Source organism: Vombatus ursinus, unplaced genomic scaffold (assembly GCF_900497805.2).
Source record: "Vombatus ursinus unplaced genomic scaffold, bare-nosed wombat genome assembly UNPS02001287.1, whole genome shotgun sequence".
NCBI classification, from domain to species: Eukaryota; Metazoa; Chordata; class Mammalia; order Diprotodontia; family Vombatidae; genus Vombatus; species Vombatus ursinus.
The window spans coordinates 20,301,199-20,324,843 of record NW_020941065.1 but is presented as its reverse complement, the minus strand read 5'-3'; the positions used below and the strand labels follow the sequence as shown (position 1 = coordinate 20,324,843).

Sequence of the window (23,645 nt, the reverse complement as noted above, 5' to 3'; positions counted from 1 at the left end):
GTGGGGGTAGGGTTCAGCCCCCCCAGGCACCCGCCTGGTTTCCCATTTTCCATGCCCCTCTCTCTGCACAGCTAGGTGGGTGTGGGGGCAGGGTTCAGCCCTCCACGGGCACCCACCTGGTTTCCCATTCTCCATGCTGCTCTCTCTCTGCATGGCTAGGTGGGTGTAGGGGCAGGGTTCAGCCCCCGACAGGCATCTGCTTGGTTTCCTATTCTCCATGCCCCTCTCTCTGCACGGCTGGGTGAGTGTGGGTGGGTATGGAACCCTTCCATCACTGCCCCCTTAGGCATGAGTCTCACAGCATCATCTCCAGGTCAAAGGAGGTGGACAATTTAGTCACTCGCTCTCTAAGCCTTGCAGATGGATTGTTGAGGACTCACGTCCACAAAGAAAAGTGACCAGATCTTACACCACAACATTTTCTGAAAACAAAAAATCCACTCGATCCTTAAAAGCCATGATCCTGAGGAAATGACATAAACGAAAACCCTTCGGGAAGATAGCCAGGCCCTGACCAATGCAGCGGCTAACGGTGACACATCAGGGGATGCTAATAAAGGGAAGCCTGCCTCCCTCCTTGGCTGGAGAGGTGGTGAACTCCTGGGGCAGAATGGGGCATTCTAGCTGTCAACCACAGCCAACCAGCTGGCGTTTGGCTTCGCTTAGCTGTACCTTTGGTATGAGGAGGGATCCCACTGGGGTTGTGGGAAGGGAAGGGAATTAGTAAGGATAAAAGAATCTTTTTTTTTTTTAAGGTGAGAACACCCAGAGCTGAAGAGCCAGGTGTCCAGCAGGCAGGCGTGAACAAGTCTGAGCCCACATGACGTCAGCTGCGCCGTGGCCCAGACACTCACCTGTCCACGTCTGCCTCCGGGAGCAGATCGTAACAGCCTTCTGTGTAGTCGTTCTGGAGGCCCTGGCGGTCTGGGAAGTAGTCGGTGGTGAGGGGGAGGCAGGCCGGAGTGGTGAGTGACTTCCAGTCCACTCCGACTGTGCAACAGAAGCCTGGCACTACAGGGGGAGCAGACAGCGTCAGAACTGCCGCAGGGCCCGAGGTCACGGGGGTTCCCCCACAAGGAACGTTTGGGGTGCAGGAGGAGGAGGAGGGAGACAAGGAATAGAGCGAGAGGGGGTCGAGGTGCCAAGACGGGGAGGAGAAAGGGGGGGAGAGAGAGAGAGAGACAGAGTTTGTTAACCAGGGCAGCGCACATGCTTATCTGATCCCATCATGCAACGGGACGCTCAGCTAATCCCCATAATCATCAGTCAGTTACAAGCGGGAGAGCTGCCAGGCTGGCAAGTTACACGGCAGGGCGGGCACCGCTGCCCCTGAAGCCAACAGACAGCGGAGGAGCAGGCAGGCCGCCCGCACAGGGCAGGAGGAGAGCTCGCAGCAGACAGGGCACGGACAGGAGTGATTGCAGAGGCAGCCTCCCAAGCAACAGACCCCAAAGGGAAAGGGAGCGGGAGACGAGGGGAAGGGCCGACAGTCACAGCACGGTCTGAGGGGCTCGGCCGCGTGGGCCGGCCCAGAGCCCCCGGCTTCCAGACACCAGCTGAAGATGAGGACAAGCCCTGCGTCCCCACAGGAAGGGGACAAAAAAGGTGGTGTCTGCGCATGGGAGCCCAGAAAAGGTCCACACTTCAGGAATGCTGCGGGCGGCCGCTGGGAGCGCCAGCCGGAGTGGCCCCATGACCAATGAGAGGCATGACCTCTGCTGACCCCCCTCCAACAAACTGCTACTGGCAGCACAGTCCACAATGCCCTGGGAGGTACATCAGGGAATCTCACTTCTGACACTTAAAAGCCATTACTGACTCTGGGAAAGTCCCCTCGCCTCTTTAAGGCTGTCTTCTCATCTGTAAAATGGGGGTAACATCTCACCCACCTTCCTAACCGCTGCTGGGAGGCTCAAATGAATGACTGCACATCTGTGTGCTCTGAACCCTTTACAATGCACAGAAAAGCCAGCGATTGTTATTAATATCCAAGGAACTTTCTAAGCATTCTGCTATTATTTAATTAATCCTCTCAGTAGCCCCAAAAGGTAGGTTGGGGGGTAGGACTGTTCCCCTCTGAGAGGCAGCAGGGGTCAGATGAAAAAGCACAGGCTTGGGCACCAAAGGCCTAAAATGAAATCCTGCCCACCTCTCTCTGGCACATCACTTAAAAGCTGCAGGACTCTGGTCATGTCCCTTTCCCTTGTGAGGCCTCAATTTTCTCCTCTGTAAAACAAGAGGGCTGTACTAGGTGGTCTGTGAAGTACCCTGCAGTCACAGGTGCTGAGACAGGCCCGGACGGACGGCGAGGAGGCTTGATGAGGACCAGGACTGCCATCACATGGGGGGAAGGTGGACAGAGCTACACTGTTCTGGGCCTAAGGGCCGGGCAGCCAAGGCCTTCCCAACGGCTGGGCCTCTGAGAGTCTTTGTTCTGTCTCTCTCAGCTCCACTGAGGAGTGAGCAGAGCTTGAAGATTCAGACTACAAGCTCCCTGAGGGCAGAGACCTTGTCTCAGTTAGGCTCTGTATCTCTCCAGCAACCAGCCCGGTGCTCTGCACACAGCCAAGTGGTTTCTTGGCTGCATCTGAGGCGTTCAGAAGAGCTAAAATGCTCTGAAAATGTTTTCTGTCACACAAACATTAAGGCTTGAAGGCAAGGGGCTTCATCTAACATCTCAAAGACCTCGAGTCCTGATACAAAGCTGTCCTAGGGCCCAACCCTGACTCACTGCCACAAGCAGGAATTCTAACTCATTTCCACCTTTCCAAGGAGCCCATTTCTAACTCCCCCCCAGCCAGGTCTTGGATGGCTGGAAAATGGTCCAGGATTGCCCGGGCAGGGCTAAGACTGGCCACGGAGGAAGGCTGGCCTGCGCAGATGCCGCTGCTCTGCCTTAAGCGGACAGCCCCTTTGACAGCAGGTGAGGCACCCTCTGCCGGACATCTGTCAGCTCCCCTCACACTGAGCACCCAGCAATGGGGCTAACGCACGCCAGTCCCCTTCCTCAAGATTCAGCTCAGTGGCCATCTCCTGCACTAAGCCTGTCCCGATGCCTCGGACTGAAAGCCGGCCCCTCCCCTGAGTCCTCACGGTTGTCCGGCACCCTCAACTTAGACGGGGACAGCTCTATCCTCCTCCTCCTGGCAGAACAGAAGCTGTCCCTTCTAAGCTTCAAACTCTCCCTCTTGGTCCTGATGGCCTCGCCCTGCCCCGCCCCCTCCCCGGCCCTCGCCCCGTCTCTAACCGGCTGCCCCCCCTTACTTGGATCTGAAGAGGCAGGTACACTGTCTTCTAGAGAATCCTTGCTCTGGGTCCTGGATCCTACAGAGAGATAGAGCAACACTTGGCAAAAGCGAGCCGTCCCTGCCCCTACCCTTCCCCTGCCACACCCAAAGAAGAACTTTGCTACGAGGCCCCAACTTCATGGTCCTAAAAGACATGAGAATGTAAGCCCCTAAGGACAAGGCTTGGCTTCTTTTGTACTTATGTTTGTGGCCTGACTCCTGGCACACAGTGAGTACCTACTAGGTACCTGGATTTGCAAAAGAAGGAAACAACACAGTTGAAACTCAGAGTCAAATCCAGCCTGAGACAGTTATTGGCTGTGTGACCCTGGGCAAGTGAATCCACCTTGCCAAGCCTCAAGCCACTCCCTGAGACTTGTCTACTGAGTCATGGGGGAGCTGAGATGAAAGTTGGGGGAGGGAATTCTCTCACCAGGAACCCTCCACAATCCTTCAGGTAAGACTCACAGAGGAGCCAAATGCTTCAGACCACTTGGCGGAGCCCACGCCAGTGAGGAAAAGGGGTGCCGAGGGTGGGGGGGGGGAATGTGGCAGGCAGGAAGGGTGACGTTCACTCGTGTTTGGAACCACCCCCCTTCCCATGTTCAGCACCCAGCTGCCTCAGCTAGGCCGCCTGGAACGCGGAGACCACAAAGCGACGTGACTGGGCTTTTCCCAGCCACGCCACCTCCCCCTCGTGCACGTATGGGCGAGGTTCGGAGGCCAGGGGCTTTGTCCAATGTCTCCCAGGAGAGGAAAGCAAAGCTGTCCCCCGGGTCACACGAATACTGGCCTAACCTGACCCGGGATGGTGACATGAAGAAAGGCCTCATCACCGTCAAACACACAGACCCCTTTCCATCTTCCTCGAGATGATCCAACGTGAAACCTTGCGTCTTCCACGGATGGCCCCAGCCCTCGAGCCACTACGGGAGCCTGAGGACTCCTGGAGAGTCATCAAGACCACCTCCCGATTCTACAGAGGCCGAGGGGGCAGAGAGACCCATCCCAGGCCACACAGAGCTGAGTCTCACACTGAATCTGCGCTAACCACATGTCAAGCATCTTCTGAGGTCGCCTTCCAAGCCCGAGGCCTCCAAATCCCTGCTCGGTCTCCAGCAAACTTCAGAGGTCCAAACTCCTGCGATCTCCCTCCCACAGCAGCACCCGATGTGAGAGCTGGAAGGGACTCCATCTCAGAGGCCACCTGGCGCCCCTGCTATGTGGTCACCTGCCCCGACTGAAGCCCCCGCTGGGATAGAGCCCACGGCCACCCAAAGCGAGCCTAAATATGCCTTGTCATAACATCCCCGCTCCAGCTCCTGGGAGCAAACAGGGCAGTCAGCAGCTATCCGCTTCTCCTCCTCTCCAGACTGAACAATCCCAGATCCTTCATCTCATCTTTCACCGCCAAGCACCATCCTGGCTGGTGATAAACAGCCGTGCTAAACTGTGGCCACTGGAACTTCACCCAGGCCTCCCCATGTGGGCTGCCCCAGAGCAGAGGACACAGAGGCAGACTGCCCCAGGCAGCAGAGGACATGGAGGCCACCCAGGAGGAGGAGGCCGGCAGTGGGGGGGAGGGGAAGGGGGGGAGGCAGAGGCTGCCCCAGGCAGTGGAGGACTAGGAGGCCACCCTAGACACAGAGGCCACCCTGGACACGGTCCCTTGCCACCTGCTCCACCACACAGAAGCCACTGAAACCCACTTTTTTTTCCTCATACAAATGTTTCTAACCCAGTTTTCCCCACCTTGTATTGGGGAAGCCTGTTTTTCAGACCCAATGTTTATACCAAACGATTGTTAATAGATGGGACCAAGGTTGGGGCCAGCCCAGACCTCTGGATCTGACTAGTCAGTGAGGCCTCCCAGGTTTGCGACACTGAGAAATCTGAAAAGCGGGCCATCTGGTGGCAGCCAGGTGGTAGAGCGGGTAGCAGCTGATAATCACAGTCATGATAGTATGTCTACGGCACTTACTACGTGCCTGGCCCTGTGCTAAGGGCTTTACAAAGATTAAATCATTTGGTCCTCAGAACAATCCTAGCAGGTAGCTGCTGTTATCATCTCTGTTTTAGAGCTGAATAAACTGAGGCAGAAAGGGGTTAAGTGACCTGCCCCAGCTAGTAAGCGTCGGAGGCTGGATTTGAACTCAGATCTTCCTGACTCCAGGACCAGCACTCTAACCACTGTACAGCCCAGCTAGATAGAGCATTAGAGTCAGGAAGACCTGAGTTCAAATCCTTACTGACTCCCGGGATGTTATTTAACCTCTCTCAGCCCCAATTTTCTCTTCTGTAAAAATGGGCATAATAGCATCTACCTCAGGGTTGTTGTAAGGACAACCTCAGAGCTACGGAAATGCTAGATATTATTACTATCTACGCCTTTATCCAAATAACTCATAAGAATATAAAAAACCCCAAACCACGGCCAGGTACAGAGCCCTGGGGTATCCCACTGGAGACCCTCTGCCACAGCGACACTGAGCCTGGCCGACTGGCCATGTCCAAATTCTGAGCGCTGCCCACACTGCTGCTAGCCTGGCAGAGCTACCTCACAGAAGGGCAGGATCAGGGCAGGAGGAGGGGGAGGGCTGTCATTTCCACTAGGGCCTGGCAAGAAGGGGCTGGGCTTCACCCTCACAGAAGGGCTCCCCAGTGGCTGTGCGGCTGCAGACGGACTGGCTGGCCCGAGGCCCTGGGCGCTCAGTCTGCAGGCTGGGCATCACAGGGGCCAGGGGATCATCAGGTCAGTTTTGCTGGACATGTGTTCGTTGAGAGCAGGTGACAAGGGGCCCTTCCTCTACACTCTCCAAGGCTCCCAGGTGACCCCAACCTCTGTACCCAAGCGGACAGTACTGGGGCACATAAACCAAGTGCTAATGGAGAAAAGAAACGTAGCCTTTCTTGTACCTGCTTCCTCCCTTTCTAGCCCCCAAACAAAGACCCTCCATCCGTGGTCACTTAAAGACAAAGATGTTGCCCATCTCTGCTGCCACCTGGTGCCCGACAGGAAAACTGGTAAACTGCACTCTTCTCCGCTGCTTGGTCAGTCGGGAAGGTGGCGTCTACGGCTCCGGGAAGGGTCCAGGGGATGCCCACTGCTCGGGAGGGTAATGAGGCCAGCTGGGAGTCCTGAATGAGGCTGGATTCCTTGATGGGGGATGGGACTGAGCCGCCTGAGTACTTCCAGATCATGGGGGGTGGATGGTTATAGAGAAGAGACTAATCCCGGGGTACAGGTCAGATTTCACAGTAACCACAACACCACGCCACAGCAGACACACAGTACAAAGCCCATGTTGCCACAAAGCCTCTATCAGGCCATCTGTGCCCCCCATATGCTGACTCTAAAATCTGGCCCCCAAAGCGGGCCTGGATTGAGCTGCGAGCGAATGACACCAAAAGGAAATCTCTAGGGTGGGGTTCTGAACCTGGGGGCTCAGGGGGCACTGTGAACTGTGAATTCAGGTGGGAAAAAACTCTTTTCACAAACCTCCAACTGAAACGGAGCCTTTCCTTGATCACTGAAAGATGCGGCTCTGGGAAGGCGGGCAGAGGCGGGGGGAAGAAGGGGAGCGGGCATGGGAGGGCCAGACACACACCCCACCCTCCTGGGCCCTGCTAGGTAACATTTCATCCACGACTGGTGGTGGAACCCTCTCGAGGAATAAAGGTGGACTGGAATGCTAAAGGGGTCCTTTCCCTCTATGAAATTCCGTGATTTAGATAAAGACGTGATTGTCATAGAGGCACCTGGTGGCACCGGACAGAGAGCACTGCATCCGGCCGCCACAAAGGCCCAAGTTCAAATCCAGCCTCAGATGCTTAGCTGTGTGACCCTGGGTAAGCCATTTAACCTCTGTCTGCCTCAGTTTCTCCATCTGTAAAAAGGGAATCATAATACCATCTCGCAGGGATGTCATGAGGATAAAATGAGACAATATTTGTGAAGTGTTTTGTAAACCTCATGGTGCCATCTGAATGGTAGCTGTGATGCTGAGGATGGCACGCTTATCAAATCAGTGGATGCCACAAGGCCAGCAGGATGCCACAGGCAGTCACATTGGATAACCAAGCTAACCTCCCAAGAGGCAGCCTGTTGGGCTGAATGGAAAGAGAGGAAATGCAACAGGGGTGAATGCTTAGTCTCACACCAGGAGTTCCCAACCTTGGCCTGTCCCTGCCCCATTTGCTTTCAGTAAATGATCCCATGCCCCCAATTCAGTAACAAAGGAAATAAATTTTTAAAATTCACTGTTTGCTGCGCCCCAGATGCTATGCCCCTTCTCCAATGAACACCTCTGGAATTTGCCCATCTCTTCAGACCAACTCAAAGCTGCTTCTTCAGAGAAGTTTTCCTAACCCTTTTCCCACCCGTGCCCCCTCTTGGGGCTCAGATCGCCCTTCGGTGGTCCCGTCATGCCCTGTTGGAGGCAGGGCGTCCAAGCGTTGGCATGGGCACCGTGCCCCATGCCAGGCACCACCCTCAGCACACCCTTGTGGAATGCTTCACTTGACCTGGAGCAAGGGCAGACTCAGAGCTTCCAAAAACTTCCACGAGCAGCTTAGCATGCCCGGGCTCCAATCCCCAGAACCAAGCTTCAGTTACTCTCTTTTCCATTCAAGACGGAGAACGCAGAAGCGCGGCCTGGCTGCCGGGAAGGGCGGGAGGTGATCAATCTCACACTAGCTTCCTCCACTACCGAGAGACAGAAGGTTCTGAGATGTCTGGGGTCCTGGAGCAGCCGGAGAACAGCTGTGGCTCCAGCCACGACCATGTGCGATCAGCGTTCGGTGGCTTCCTGCTTTTGTACAAGGACGATTTCGCCGTTTCTCTCACGTGGCTGAACGCTGGGAGAACAAGGGGCCGGCTGCCTGGTCAAGGCCCCGTCCAAGGTTGGAGCTGAGGGCTGAGAGCCCCGCTCCCCAGCAGACGTCCCTCCCTCTGGATCCAGCCGGGGCCCGCTGGCCAGGGCCTAGCCATCGTCCCGGTCCCTAGCTTCACTGCCGGGACCTCTCTAGGGCCACATTCACACTCCCTCAGGACAGGCTCTTCCAGTGTGTGGCCAGGCTGTCCTCCTCCTCATTCCATAGAGCACAGCTTCAATGCCCACCTTTCCTCATGCCCTGGGCAGAGCACACAGCTTTCTGGCTCTCTCTGTGGCCTGCTCTGTGATTTTCTCAGGGTGGAGATGCTCTCAGGAGGGAAGAAACTCTACCAGTGCAGATCACCCCTCCTTACCAGCTGCAGCCTTGGTGAGGTGAGGGCTCCCACAGCCCATGTGTGGCCAAGGCCAGGCCAGGCATCTAAGAGAGCCCTGTGTCTGAGCTTTTCATTCCAGGGGTGAGGTTCACACAGTGAGAAAGTGCCGGAGAGAGAATCTGAACCCAAGTCTCTCTGACTGCCCACCCAGCGCCCTCTACATCAACTCCAAAAAGCCTCCCCACCACTCGTGTCCACCCCAGTGGTCTGGGCGCCTCAGCCCTTACTGGACGAGCATCTCTGAGAGGGTTGGGCTGTATATCCCTATCTCGCCCAATGGCCAGCTCACAGACCCAAGAAACCGATGGGTTTACGTGGGCTTAGAGTCAGGGCCCTCCCCAGCCCGGTGCCATCACTGCTCCCCAGGGTCCAGCCTTGCCTCTCACCAGACGGCCTCCTGTGTTCCCAGCCCGGCTACTCACACTCTTTCCCTCCAGCGGGATGCCCTCCCACTTAGCTCTCTCTGTTCCAACCATCCGGAGTCCTCTTTCCCTGGTCACTACAGCCACACTGACTCTCCCCATACCTTCCACTTAGAGATGGTCCCAAGAGTGCTAACATTCAACATTCTTTCATTCCAGGCTCTGTCGTCTGCACCCCCATCTCCCCTCTGACCCTGCCCCGACCCTGGCCTGGGCTCCTGCCGCAGCTGCTGGGGGAGGGAAGGCTCTCCGTGCTCTGATCCAGCCTCCGCTCAGCTGCCAAAGGGATCTTCCTGCACCCCCGTGCCCCCCCACCCCATTAAATCAACCCCAGGGGCTCCTATCTATCACCTCTAGGATCAAACGTAAGATCCTGTTTGACTGGCGAAGTGCCCCAATGCCTTCCCATACCAGACTCGCCCTGCCTCCACCTCCACGTCTTCCTCCACAGGCCTCCTGGCAGTTCCTCATCTCCAGACTCCTGGCCTTTGCACTGGCTGTCCCTCTTGCCGGGCGCTCTCTCCCTTCTCCTCTGGCTTCCTTCAAGTCCTAGCTAGAGCTCCCCTCCTGCAGGAAGCCTGTAATTCTGGTGCCTTCCCTCTGTGGACGTCCTCCAATCTGTCCTGCCTGTAGCTTGTTTGCCCCCAACTCTTCCTATGTCGTCTTCTCTATTAGACTAGGAGCTCATTGAGGGCAGGGACCACCGCTGGCCTTTCTTTGTATCCCCAGGGTTTAGGGCAGTGTCTGGCACACAGTAGGTGCCTAATAAACTCCTGCTGACTCATCTCCCAACCTGCCTGTAAGTTCTCGGTGGCCAAGAACATGCCACGACCTCCTCTGGCATCTACAAAATGTCGGACGCGGGAGGCCTGACCAGATGTGGCTGAATGACAGCTGGGCCCTCATCTCACCCGAGCTACCACCCCAAAAACGTGTCTGGTGGCCCACTTACCAGCCCCATTAATTATATAGGGCTGCTGCTAACTGGGTCACCCCCAAGCGTGACGCACAGAGTCTAAAGATAGTCACAGATGGCACCATATCCTGGTTCTCTCATCTTTTGTCTGCCCCTGCCTCTCGGACCAGTTACCTGCACCACTGCTATTGAGGAGGCGGGCAGAAAACTCGTTTGCTCCGCTGAAATTCAGGAAGGACGCGCCGTCCCCAGGCTGGCGGGAAGGGAGGTGCCTGCGGAAAACAAAGGGCCGGCTGTCGGGCTGGGCAGAGGGGACAGCCCCTTCGGCCCCGCTCGCCATTCAAACGGTGATGCCCTGGGAGCCGGCCACCCCAACATGGCTCGGTGATCCCAAAGGGGGCAGATGTGCCAACCCCCAGCAAACAGGGCCAGGGGCTGGAGGTCTCCTGCCTGTTCCCATGCGCCCCGTGACAAACCTTCTCCCACCAACCCCAGCAGCGAGAAGGGTAAGGAACACTGTCAGAGACGAGAATCACGTGAGGGAAGTTCAGTGGTTTTTGTCTCTGTGCCTGCGCACACAGTAGGTATTTTAAAAATATCTATTGTATTGACTAGGCCCAGGGGTGAACCTGCAGCCTCGAGGCGACACGTGGCCTTCTAGGTCCTCGGGTGTGGCCTTTTGACTGAGTCCAAGTTTTACAGAACAAATGCTTTCATTAAAGGGATCTGTTCTGTGAAGTTTGATTCAGTCAAAGGGCCGCACTTGAGGACCTAGAGGGCCACACGCGGCCTCAAGGCTGCAGGTTCCCCACCCATGGGCTAGGCTATGCCCAACATCGCTGTCACTGACAGAAAGGTCTGTGCCCTGCCTGACTCTCTTGGGATGCTATGGTAAGTAAAAATAACAACGCCACTAGTCAGGCTCCCTCGGGCCTTCTCAGGGTCCGAGGTCATCCATCAGGACACACGACCATACCCCGTGGACAAGGTGGGGGGTGGGGTGGGGGAGGGGCCAAAGGCCCCTTCAGGACCCCTTCAGGACCAACACTCTGGTGCGGTCCCAAAACTCAGATGAGAAACACTCAGAGGAATGGAGCAGAGCATGGGCCGCACACGCAGGGGACAGCACCGACCCTGAAAGAAGTAAGGGAAAGGCCTCCCTCCATCCGGGCAAAGATGTCCTCCAAGAGAGGAGAAGGCGAGCTGGTCACGCAGGGACAGCGAGGGGCAGATGACCATGGCCGGCCCAGGGGCTCCAACCTCGGAAGAAATCGAGGAAACCCCCATCACGCAGGCGGGCAGTGTGGTCAGCACTGGGGGAAGGAGCATCCACCTCAAGCAGACCAAACCCACCCTGAGCATCTCAAAAGCTCTGATTTTCCCAGGCTGGGACGTTCCTTCCGATGATACAGAGAGCAGCCCCTTGTCTCAGAAAAGCATGTGCCGGAGGCCATCCTGCCCAGCCAGCCAGGCTTTACAGCTGGGCAGGATGTGCCGGACCTCAGCCTCTATGGGCACAGACTCCAGAACCAGCGCGAGTCACCTGTGCGGAAGCCCCACCACAGCCCCACCCAATACCCTAGCAGCCCTTCGGAGGGTGGATCAGCTTCTGATTCACAGATAAGAAGACTGAGGCTCAGGTAGGTAGAGGGACGGGCCGTGGAGATCCCACGGTCAGGATGGCCTCCCTCCTCCCCTGCTCTCCGCCTCCTGGACTCCCTCCAGTCCCAGCTCAAACCTCCCCTTCAGCAAGAAGACTTTTCTTGGGTCTGCACCCTCACCCCCGCCCCGGTCCTCTCCCTATTAGACTGTGAGCTCTTGGAGGGGAGCTTCTTTGTACCCCCAGGGCTTAGCACAGTGCCTGGCACAGAGCAGGCACTTAATAAATGCTTACTAAAAAAGGAAGCAAGCATTTATTAAGCACCTGTTATGTGCCAGGCATTTTACCAATACGATTTCATTTGATCTTCACAACAACCCTGGGAGGGAGGTGCTGTCATTGCCCTCATTTTACAGATGAGGAAACTGAGGCAGACAGGTCAGTGGCTTGACCAGGATCACCCAGCTGGCAAGTATCTGAGCCCAGATTTTAACTCAGGTCGTCCTGCTTTGGCCTGGTGCCCTGAGCACTGCAGCATCTGGTGCAGCTGGTAAATGAAGGCAGGGGCAGGGCCTTAACCCCAGCCTTTCCTCATACAGCCCTAACTCAGAGCCTACTGCCCTGTCAGACAGGGAAGCCGCCACCACCTGACTCTATCTTAAATGGAAACTGGGTCCTGCCCCACAGGTCGTGAGATAGAGAGCCAGGTCAGGGGTGCCAGGCCAGGGGCCAAAGCCTACTCAGATACCTGCCCGAGGGCTCAGCAGGCCCAGGCCTCTCTAGGCCCAGAGCACTGGATTTCCAGATGCCAAGTATGAGCTTCTTCCAAAGCTACTAGTAATGGAGAAACTGAGGCCCAGAGAAAAGCAGAGAACTAGCTGAGGGCCCCCGAGGAAGAGCGGCCCAGATCCCAATACAAAAGCCCAGGCAAAGCAGCCTCCTGACGGAGAGAGGACAGAGCTGATGGGAGGCAGCTCTCGGGGGCCCATCACCACATCCTGAGGAGACGCTGCATCTCCTGGGGAAGGAAGAATCTCATTTACTGTGATCCTTCCACCCTAAGGACAGCGTGGAGGGCCCTTGCTCGCTAAACTGGACTGGACCTGATTCCAAGGGACTGGTGATGTAGGCTGCTGGCCACGGCACCGGGGGGTCTGGCAGGGGTGAGCAGGGCCCGCTATCCATGCTCATTACAAGGGTTTTGTTATTCCTTTAAATAGGCGGAAGGAGAAGAAAGACAGAGAGACAGAGAGATGGGGGTGGGGGGGGAGGGCGAGGAGGGGAAGGGGAGGGGGGAAGGAGAGACGGAGAGAATGTCTGTCCATTGATAAAGAGAAGAAAATGAACCCAGATAAATACGCCAGGTTTGAGGTAACCCTCCATCTCCCCACAAAGGCTCTGTGAGAGGGGCAGGCCCTACATGGCCCAGGCATCTCCTCCAAAATGGCTTCTGACCTTCTCACTCAACTGGAACGACTCCATCAGAGCCACCAATGACCTAGGAATTGCCGAACCAAATAGCAGCAGCGAGCTGGCACGGTGGATGGAGCGCCAGCCCTGGAGCCTACAGAACCCGAGTTCAAATCCAGGCTCAGACACATCCCGGCTGTGTGACCCTGGGCAAGTCACTCCACCCTGCTTGCCTCAGTTTCCTCATCTGTAAAATGAGCTGGAGAAGGAAATGGCAAACCCCTCCAGCGTCTGTGCCAAGAAACCCCAAGTGGGGTAACAAAGAGTTGGGCACGACTGAACAACAAAAGGGGAGCCGCTTCCAGGAGCCTCCAGCAGTGGGGAGGAGGTCTGCCCCGGGGCCCCCCCAAGGACAAGGCTTGCGGCAAACACCTCGGCCCTGCTGCGACTCTGCTGTTTCTGGGGCCCAGGATCCGATTCACCAAGCCCAGCTCTCGGACCAGGGCCTGGAGCCCGCGTCACACTGCCCGTGCTCCTGGCCGCGAGGCGCCGCCCTCGGGACCCTCACCTTCCCGCAGCCTCGTGATACGCCAGCTCCAGCAGCTCCGCAGACGAGTGCGTGGGGTCCCGCTGCCCCCTGCCCTGCAGCTCCGCCATGTTCTGGCGAGTCTGGTGATGGATCTGGATGGCTTCTCCGGATGGGCCTGCCGGACAAACAGCCGACGGTCAGCAGTTCCTGGGCGTGTCCCAGAGGTGCAGACTCCAGCCCCTCCTCCTCTCCTTCCTCGTCCCCCTCACAGACCACTCGCTTCTCAGTCTGCTGGGAGGTCACCTCCGGCCCTGACCTCAACTGAAACTGTTCTGAGGTTCCCGCGTCCTCTACGCGGTACCTCACGGCCTTTCCTAGTCCTCCACTGCCCCGCTGGAGCCTCTATCCCTGGTGACCCCCGCCCCTCCAGGACACAAGGAAGCTGCTATTTACACCTTGCTGCTTTAGTCCTGGCCTGCTTTATTGGTTCACCCTGTACTTCTCCTGTCTTGTGGGCAGGTGCCCCTCGGGGCTCTGTTTTGGGGCTATGGGCAGGTGCCTCCCAGGGCTCTGTCCTGGGGCTATGGACAGGTGCCCCCCAGGGATCTGTCCTGGGGCTATGGGCAGGTGCCCCCGGGGCTCTGTCCTGGGCCCGTGGGCAGGTGCCCCCGGAGCTCTGTCCTGGGGCTATGGGCAGGTGCCCCCAGGGCTCTGTCCTGGGGCTATGGGCGGGTGCCCCCCCGGGGCTCTGTCCCTGGCCCACGGGCAGGTGCCACCCAAGCTCGGTCCAGATCCACATCTGCCCACTGGACCCAGATGGCTCCGGAGGAGAGAGTAAGACTAGTGACTCCACATAGCCCTGCCTCACTTAAATCCAGTTCATTTGCATGTCACGGCATCACCTCCCTGACGCCACGGTCCTCTTTGACAACCAAGGACAAACACCAACAAAGGAGGAGGCCTGGCAGCGGCAGCTGAGGGGGCCTTCTAGGGGCAAGAAGCTCAGGGCTCCCTGAGGGTGGTGGAGGAAGAGACAACGGGACAGGCAGAGGCCTGGCAGAGAAACCAGGGGCTCAGGGGAGGGCCAAAGCAGCATCAGGCGACGGCCCGTCAGCACCTGCGTTCAGGATGGGATGCGCAGCAGGGCCCAGGAGATGACCCCAGCAGAGAGAAGCTGCTCCTGCCCTGGAGACAGAGGGATGGAGGCGAGAAGCAGAGGAGGGCCAACGCTCCCCAGGCCGCCCGAGGCCACCCAAGCACAAAGCCTGCGCCAAGATCCAGGAAGGGGAGGGCAAACCTGCCCAGAGGCTCCAGAGAAGGCCTCAGGGTCCCCACCTCCCGGCTGTCTGAGCCTGGGTCACACGCAGGACATGAGGACAAGGAATGGGGTGTGGGGAGACAACCATCCAAGCTTTGGGGAATTGGAGACAAAGGCGTGACAACTCCCCCGTTCTCCACTGGAGAAGGGAGCATGCCCCTTCCTAAGCACCGCTCAGATACCTGCAGGAGACGCTCCCCATTCCTACGACAGAGGCCTCCACAGCAGGGGCTGTGGCCTGACCCCAGGGACATCGGACCAACAACACAATGGGGGTGTGATGGGTCACACCCTGCCCTCCCTGCCTCAGCCATGTCTACGCCCGTCCCCAACACACGCTCCCCTGCTCTGCCCTTTCTGAGTCAAGCTGACCACCGCGGGGACACCCCGAGCAGCAGGCCCCCACATGCGTCCCTTCCCCCCAGTCACCGCGTAGCAAAGGAGACCAGATGCTTCCCTCCCAATGATGTGGCAAGGGAAGCGTCAGCCTCAACGTCCAGGGAAGGAAAAAGCAGGCTCCCGGCAGGCAAAGGCCTGAGATGAAAGAGGCCCTGCCCTCATGAAGCTTACACACCAGTGCCTTATCAGCACTCTCCTTTGCCCTGGGTCTCTCCATGCATACTCTGAGCTTCCTGACGGCAAGGACCACCCCCACCGCCACGTTTCCGCAGCCTAGCTCAGCCTTGTACACGGAGCAGGCTCTGGAGAAATGCATCCTGACGCTAGAGCCAGGTGAGCTGAAGGCACCAGTGACAGGAGAGGGTGGGCCCGAGGAGGCAGGCCTACAGGACGGGGAGGGGCTGGGGTCTTGGCGGGTGGGAGGAGGCGGCGCAGAGGCCAGCGGTCAGCCGTGTCTCCAAACTCACCCACAGGGAAGGTATGCATCCACCTCCTTCTGTTGGACGTCAGCTTCATGGGCATGCGAGATGGCGCAAAGGGGTTAATCAGAGCTCGCTGGGGCGTGTAGCCGCCGGGGCGGATGTGCAACATGGACTCGGCGCTGCCCACGTGGAACCGCCCGGGAGCGCTGGAGTCCCGCTGCTGGGTCTCCATCATGTTCTCCAGGACATCTGTGGGACAGCACGGACAACCGAGGCAGGGATGAGAGCGAGAGGCGGACGACTGAGACAAACGAGCAGCTCCCAACAAACGGAGAGAGCCAAGACCCTGGAAGAGCCAGCTCGTGTCTCTCCCAGAGTTAACGGGGTCTTTCCAGCTTAGAGATGCCCAAAAGATCATGGGGACAGAGAAGACGTAATGGTCCCAGCGGTGGGAGGGGCAGAGCAGGCCATGGAGTGGGGAGGACCTGAATTCAAATCCTGCCCAATACAGGCGGCTAGGAGGCACGGGGCACTTCACTCCACCCGCCTCTCAGGGACCCAGGCAGCTCCCTACGGCTCCACGTTGCAGGGATGCCCGTCTGCACGGGCAGAAGGGGGTGCCCTGCCCAGCGTTTCTCAGAGTTGGTAAACAGGAGGTGATACACCCTGGCCACCTGCTCTGTTCTGCTCCACTCTGGCATGGAGATGCCCAAGACACGGCGCTCCCGCCCCGCCAAGCGACTGACCTCGCGTGCTGGGGTAGCCGAGAGAGCTGCTGACATCATACTGGTGCAGGTGCGTGTGGGGGATCATCAGGATGTGGGATCCCTTGCCCAGGGAGCTGTCGTCTGAGGCCTGGCTCCTCACCTCCTCCGGGGGCAGGGTACGACTCTGCACTGAGGGGCTGGAGGACACATCAAAGGAGCTGGAGCTCTTCCGGGCGTGGCTCTCGCGCTCCCTCATGGACCTGGCAGCGGGGGAGAAGAAAAAAGAAACGGTGTTTGAGGTCACGAAGGTAGAACTGAACTGACCCACCCCGGGATAGGTGCTATGAGTCTCATTACCCCCATTTCACTGATGGAACAACTGAAGCCTCAAGAGTTAAAATGACTTGTCAACCGTGCCACGGCCAGTCAGTGGCACATGGGGATAAAAGTCCAGAGCCAATACGTGGCCTCTCAACTCCATCTTGCCCGGGGTCTTCAGGACGTGGAGGGCAGAGCACCCACAGGTTCCCAGAGAACTCGGCCTTCCTTCCTCTGGGTCAGAAGGATTAAAACTGGCTTCTCAGAGAATCTGAGAGCATTCTGAGATCAAGACACGCCCACCCCAAACTGGGCCCAGGCCTTGGAGTCACGAAACACCCACGACAAACAGCCTGGAACTTGGAAAGGGCCACGTCACCAGGAAATGGTCATGGAGAGATGTGACACAACCACTCCAAATCATCGGGATCAGAGTGAAAACGGGAGTGTTCGGTAGCTGAGACTATATCAACATGTTACATACTTGTGATTCTGTACCCAGGGGACCACACACACACACACACACACAGAGGCACACACACAGACACACATAGGCACACACACACAGGCACACACACAAACACAGACACAGACACACATAGGCACACACACAAACACACAGGCACACACACACAAAAACAGACACACACACACAGAGGCACACACACAGAGGCACACACACACACAGAGGTACACAGACACACATAGGCACACACACACACAGAAACAGACACACACAAACACACACAGACACACACACAGAGGTACACAGACACTCATAGGCAAACACAAACACACATAGGCACACACACACAGACACACACACACACACACACACCCCCTCTATAATTTAAATAGCTGCCTGAGGACCACAGGAGAAGGGGGCCGTTCATGGTCTCATGGCTGCTGTCAGAGGAGGGATCTGATCTGAAGGTCTCCCAACTCCAGAAATCGCTTGCTCCTCCAACAACAGCCCTTGAGAACAAGTCCCACCTGCTCGTCTCCCGCCCCCCGCCGGCTAAAAGTCCTCCGGGGGCATCTCCGGCCCCAGCGTGGCTCATCCAAATAGCTTGGCACCAGGCAGGCTCAGGGACAGAGTCCCACCGTCCACACCTGCACCCTGAGCTCTCTCCTCTCTCCCTGCCCACAGCGCGCCCACTGCCAACGCAGACAAGGACCTGAAAGTGGTAAGGCGCTGAGTGCGGGCCGGGCCAGGCAGCCTGAACACTTGGGCGTCGTATGCGTCATAGTCCACCTGGATGGGCAGGGCATTCTCCGATTCCTTTGGCGTCCCAATTGCTGAAATCCACGAAAAAGGAGAGATGAGCAACCACTGAAAACAAGGCTCTGATGCTGCTGGGTCCCCAGGGGCAGAACGAGGAGAGGGGCAGCTGGCTTCCCAACAGGTGAAGCGGGCTGCCTGGGGGGCACTGGGGCCCCCATCACAGATGGTCTTCAGACAGGCTGCATGACCACTGCAAGGTCCAGAGAGAACTAGGTGACCTCAGGGCTCCCTTCCAAAGTGCAGAGCCGATAAGCCTGTGTTTCCTTTCCTCTCTTGTAGCCCAGTGCCTGGCACACAGTAGGTGCTAAATAAACCTTTACCAACTTTCTATGGTCTTCATCAAAAACTGCATTCTTGACTGGGCTCTAACCAGTAAAGTACAAGGCATCCTGGGAACATGGCCAGGAGACGCTTCAGCAGATGGTGAGGAGGCTGCTGAGGGAAGGCTCTGATCCCCACAAAGCAAAGTGCTTTTAAAAAGTTGAATTAAAGATGGATAAAAGGCAAAGATAAAAAATGAAAGCAGCCACTAGGTGGCACCATAGCACATAGAGGGCTGGGCCTGGAGTCAGGAAGACTCCCCTTCAGGAGTTCAAATCCAGCCTCTGACACTTACTAGCTGTGTGACCCTGGACAAGTTATTTCACCCTGTATGCCTCAGTTTCCTCATCTGTAAAATGAGATGGGGAGGGAAGTGGCAAACCACTCCAGTATCTTTGCCAAGAAAACCCCAGATGAGATCACAAAGACTCAACAATAGCCACAAAAAGGCAAAGAAGTCGGTCTAGGAAACCGCACTTTCCATTCCGCTGACCAGGAGAAAAGGAGCTCCCCCTCCCCCTGCCCCAAATGGATGGGCAGGAACCCATCACCGGGGCCCCAGAGGCTTGCTCCTTCCTCCGCTCCCCCCCCCCAGTCTGATCCAGCACAAACCCCTGCCCCCTCCTCGCTCTTTCTCGGTGAGCTTTTCCGTGGCCATCCCCACGTGTGGAGCACTCTCCCACGCCCTGCCTTTCCTGGCCCCTCTCTGGATTTCCTCCCACCTTAGCTCTATGTATGACCCTGTGTGCACCTGCTCACTGAAGTCTCACTGCCCCCAACAGAACAGCAGCCCCCAGCAGCCCCCGAGAGCCAAGACTGTTTCCGCCCTTCTTTCTGTCCTCAGCACCTGGCACACAGTGGGTGCTTTAAAATGCGTGCTGACAGACTGACTGAAGCCTCAGTCTGTGATGGAGAGGCCCTAGCCTTGAACGTTCTGGGGGGGGGGGGTCCTAGCCCAAGCCAGAGAAGCTCAGAGAACAGAGTTGGCCAGGCGCGCTGGCGAAGGAGCGCGAGAGTTGGTCGGGCGTGCTGGCGAAGGAGCGCGGAGCTGAGCTCAGCTCAGACAGGCTGTGGCTGCGATGGGAAGAGGGTCCACACGGTGTTACCCGCACAGACCGTCTTCTACACCAGAGGTGGCAAACGTGCAGCTCCCGACACTCCCGGGGGTCCCAGACCAGATTAAAATAGGACTGGGAAAGAGCTAATAGAACAATACAATAGAACATGTGATTTTCTAAGGCAAGGCTTCTCCTGCACGGCTCGCCTGGTCTAAAGAGGTCTCCATCTGGGACCACAGAGGCAGAGCCAGGACAGCACAGCCCTGGAGCAAGACGTCCCCCACTGAGTCCTGACCAGGGAGGGGCTCCCTCCTCGAAGCCAAACTACCAGATGTCTCTCTCTCTTTTTTTTTCTTAAAGGCAATTGGGGTTAAGTGACTTGCCCAGGGTCACACGCTAGTAAGTATCAAATGTTTGGTCTGAGGCCGGATTTGAACTCAGGTCCTCTTGACTTCAGGGCCGGTGCTCTACCCACCGTGCCACCTAGCTGCCCCAGATGTCTCTTTTCTTAAAAGCAGGACCCCCGCATCTGAAGGGACCTCAGAGATCACCAAGTCACACCCCCTTCATTTTCCCAGGAGGGAGAGCTGCGGCCCCTCCGGCTGGGAAGGAGCAGAGACACCCAGGCCCAGGGGGAGCTGCTGCCCTTCTGAGCCACACTCCTCAGGCCCAAGAACGTTCCCAGGTTCTCCCACAGCTACACTTTCTGCTCCAGGGGTAGTGTGGGGAACCCTGGTGCCAGAGTCAGGAGGGCCAGGGCAAGTCAACGCCCTCCCCCTTCACGCTTCATTCAGTGTCCTCATCTGTAAAATGGGAGGAACAGTGATATTTGCTTCTCCAACTCCCCAGGCATGACCAAGGAGGTGCTAGAGTGCAAGCGAATCTCTCAAACACCATTATCGAGGTTAGTTATCCTCCTTGTGGAATGGGCAGCCGGCCTGCCCAAGCCCCTGGCACTGCCCATGGGCACCCCTGGGGCCCCTCTGCTGCCCCCGGGCTGGGGGCTGGGGATTCTCAAAGGCAACAGAAGAAGCAGGTCCAAGAAACACTTACAGGTATCCCGGCCATTTTTTGTCTTTTCAGTCACAGGCTGGAAAAAATAAAACAGCCGACATGAGAAGGAAGAGGGCAAAGACCAAACAAAGCAAGTCGCTGCATTTTACAGTGTCTATCTTTTCAAAAACCGCTCCCGGGCCCCCCCGGTTGGCTAATCCTCGCTCTTTCTGCTTAAGACGGCCCCGTTTCAAAGAGGTCCTCTAAGACCCCGGGTCACCTAGAACCTAGAACTTCTAACAGAGCAGGATGGTTGTCCACGCGAGGCCTTGGATCTTAGCGGGGCTGGTGCTCGTATAAGCCTTTCTCAATAAATCTACACAAGACGGGGACGTGACAAGGAGCCGGTCACTGCTCAGCCTCCAACAGCTCAGAGGCCCCTTCCAATTCTGACAAGAAACTTTTTTTCTAGAATTCTAATTAACCCCTGAAAGCATCTGCTGAGACCATTAGTGTTGGCATCCAGTTCTGGAAATTATAATGATTATTTTCAAAATTAATTTATTTATGTTTAGTGTTTAACATTCACTTTCATAAGATTTTGAGTTCTAAATTTTTCCTCCTTCCTCTCCTCCCCTCCCCAAGACAACATGCAGTCTGATAAAGGCTCTCCATGTACCATCACAGTACACATATGAAAATGATAATTCTTAAAAACTGATTCCAACTCAAATCACCCCTTGTTGGGTTTAGAACAGGGGCTTCATTGGAGACGGTAGCGAGTCTCAAAATCTGTTGGTCTCAGGAACCCCCAAAAAAGCTCTTATTTATGAGGGTTTTACCTATAAATATTTACCATGTTGGAAATTAAAACTGATAAAATTTGAAAATATCTATCAATTCATTTAATAACACTAAACTCATTAACATTTATGTTAACATAACCTATTTAGGTTAACATCTCACATGAATATAAATAATATATTTTAATAAAAAATAATTATTCTTTCCAAAATGAAAAACATTTTGTGAGCAGAACGGTGCTGTTTTTGCACATTTTTGCAAATTTCCTTGGCATGTGGCTTGACGAAACACAGCCAGCTTCTCCTATCAGCTTCTGCATTCAATCTGTGTGATCTATTGTTTCCATTGCAGCATTTGAAGATATGCCTCAGAGACTACAGGTAGGTAGTTAGAAAAGGGAGGAGTATTTTAACAGACAAATAACGCCATGGCATTACTACGAAAGTAATTCTGACCTCAGAGAAGAGTCTCAGGGACCTCCAGGGCTGCGCAGAGCACACGGTGAAAACAGCTGCTGTTGGGAATTCCCAAAGAGACAACCCCTTCCCCTTGGCTCATCCCAAAGCCAGCAGACACCCACCCTGAAACTCATCATCTTCAGGAGCTGCTGGAGGCACTGAGCAGTTCCAGGGTCCCCAGCCAGTGCGTGTCAAAGGCAAGGTGTGAACTCAGGTCTTCCTGACTATCTAGTTATTCGAGACAAGGCCAGGGGAAGGTAGGACGGGGCTGCAGAGGAGAGTCAGAGGCCCCACAGAGAGGCCGGAATGACCAGTGAAGCCTACCTTCCTTCCTGCCAGCTTGATTCGTGGGGTGAAGCTATTACAGAGATGCTGACTCTTGGAGGTATAGAAACTGCAAAGAGGAGAGAGAGACCCATTAGGCTGATCCCATGTCCCTTTAGAACCTGAGAGGCGAGGCTGGAGCCAGGAAGGCAGGCCAGGGCTGCCCCCTCGGTCTGCATCAGGGCACATTCTCCAGTTCCCTGAGGCTGCACTGACCTCCCCCTCCCCCTCCTTCCATTGCACTCGGGCCCCACAGAGCTCAGCATATGCAAGGGGTGAGACACCCTCCACCCCAAGTGGGCCTCGTCTTCCCAGGCAGATGAGAGTAAGGGCCCGTTTTTGGCTGTCACCCGTGGGGTCCTGCAAAGGCCGTGAGCACTGCCCTTTAGACCCTCGCTCCCTCCAGGTTCTCCAGGGTCGAATTACCTGTGGTTTATCCAGTGAGGGATATTGTAGTCATCTCCAAGGCGAGAATCCCGAGGACTGCTTCGATTGTGCAGCTGAGAGGAAGGAGGATCAATTAGCCAGAGAAGGAATTGCAGGAGGGAACACCCCTGGCGCAAACTCTGTCAGAGGATTCCTACTGCCTAAAATACAAGCCAAACCCCCGTGCCTGGCATTCAGGGCCCTGAGCCGTCCAGCCTCCTCCCCTGCTGCTGCCCCAAAGACGCCCCCAGGCCTTCGATCAGGACAAGGATGCTGACCTGCTGAGAGTCTCACCACCCCCGAAGCCCGAGCCTCTCCTGCCCACGCCCTGTCTTACAGCCCTGTCTTACTATGCCCTTGTACCCATGACAGCCTAGCGATCCAAGGGCACGTCTCATCACGCCTCCAGGGCCTCGTGGACAGTGGGCAGCAGCAACACTTAAAAGCTGCCTGACCACGACCCAGTCACTTCCTGTCCCTCGCCTCAGTTTCCTCGGCTGTAAAGTGGGGAAAACAGGGCCTGCAGCACCCGCCTCACACAAGCCATTGTGAGGATCAGATGAGGTAGGATCCGGCAAACTTCTAAGCATTATAAAGGCCAGGGGGTGCCAATGACTGCAGGAGGAAGGCAAGCCCCCGAGGGCAGGCCTCCAAGCTCGTTTCTATCTGCATCGGCCCAAGTGACCAAACTCTGGGGCACCGTCACAGCTGACCTCATAAACGCCAGTCAGACAGATGGTCACCCCCCGCCTTGGGTTGTCTATTGTCTCGGCCTACCTAGACAGAGAGCCCGCACCTGGAGGCCAAAGACGTAGGGTCGAATCCAACTCTCAACGTGGGAGACGTGCACGGGGGATTTTGCCTCCGAGCCCCAGCTTCCTCCAGCTTCTGACCTCTCACTGTCATCTCCGTTCTTCTTGCCTTTCCCAGTTAATCCCCTTAAAGCTAGGACACAGCAGCCCTCTCAGATCATTCCATTTATCCTGCCTGGAGCTTGTCTGTCCAGAGTGGTTTGCATCTTGCCTCCTTCCTTAGACTGGGAGCTCCCTGAGGGCAGGGACTGCCTTTGGCCTTTCTTTGTGTCCCTGAGACTTAGCATAGCACCTGGCACCCGGCAGGTGCTGAATTGACGCCCACTCACAGATACAAGAGAGTTCCCTGGCCTCCTTACCTTAAACAGTGGCACAGCGTGCAGGGGCTGCTCCCCCATGCACACCAAATCCACGCCAATCCCTGGGAGAAAGAACAGATCCCGACTGTCAGATTTGTCACCAAAGAGCTAGCGAGCAAAGTCGGGCCCTGGCTCAGAAAGGAGCGAATGTTTTCCCTCTGCTCACTCCCCACCCTGATTCGTGCTGGCCTGCCCCGACCTAGTACAG

The 23,645-nt window shown here is 56.5% G+C and overlaps 1 protein-coding gene across 12 annotated transcripts in view; it reads right to left on the bottom strand.

Annotated features, from left to right (window-relative positions):
* Positions 1 to 23,645, bottom strand: part of DEPDC5 (DEP domain containing 5) — a 116,588-nt gene that overhangs the window by 44,398 nt on the left and 48,545 nt on the right. For 9 of the 12 annotated variants that reach the window (XR_003569256.1, XM_027864031.1, XM_027864059.1 and 6 more), the window contains 11 exons: positions 23,438 to 23,499; positions 22,267 to 22,340; positions 21,841 to 21,910; positions 20,315 to 20,351; positions 17,776 to 17,896; positions 16,319 to 16,539; positions 15,618 to 15,821; positions 13,473 to 13,608; positions 10,069 to 10,166; positions 3,265 to 3,324; positions 855 to 1,038 (listed from right to left, as the gene is read on the bottom strand). Coding sequence is in view for 11 of the 12 variants with exons in the window: in XM_027864031.1 (XP_027719832.1) it covers positions 855 to 1,038; positions 3,265 to 3,324; positions 10,069 to 10,166; positions 13,473 to 13,608; positions 15,618 to 15,821; positions 16,319 to 16,539; positions 17,776 to 17,896; positions 20,315 to 20,351; positions 21,841 to 21,910; positions 22,267 to 22,340; positions 23,438 to 23,499 (1,267 nt within the window). In the remaining variant the exon portion in view is untranslated. Of the gene's footprint in view, positions 1 to 117; positions 423 to 854; positions 1,039 to 3,264; positions 3,325 to 10,068; positions 10,167 to 13,472; positions 13,609 to 15,617; positions 15,822 to 16,318; positions 16,540 to 17,775; positions 17,897 to 20,314; positions 20,352 to 21,840; positions 21,911 to 22,266; positions 22,341 to 23,437; positions 23,500 to 23,645 lie in introns of those variants that run through there. The other 3 variants (XM_027864050.1, XM_027864069.1, XM_027864114.1) reach the window with 2 other exon arrangements.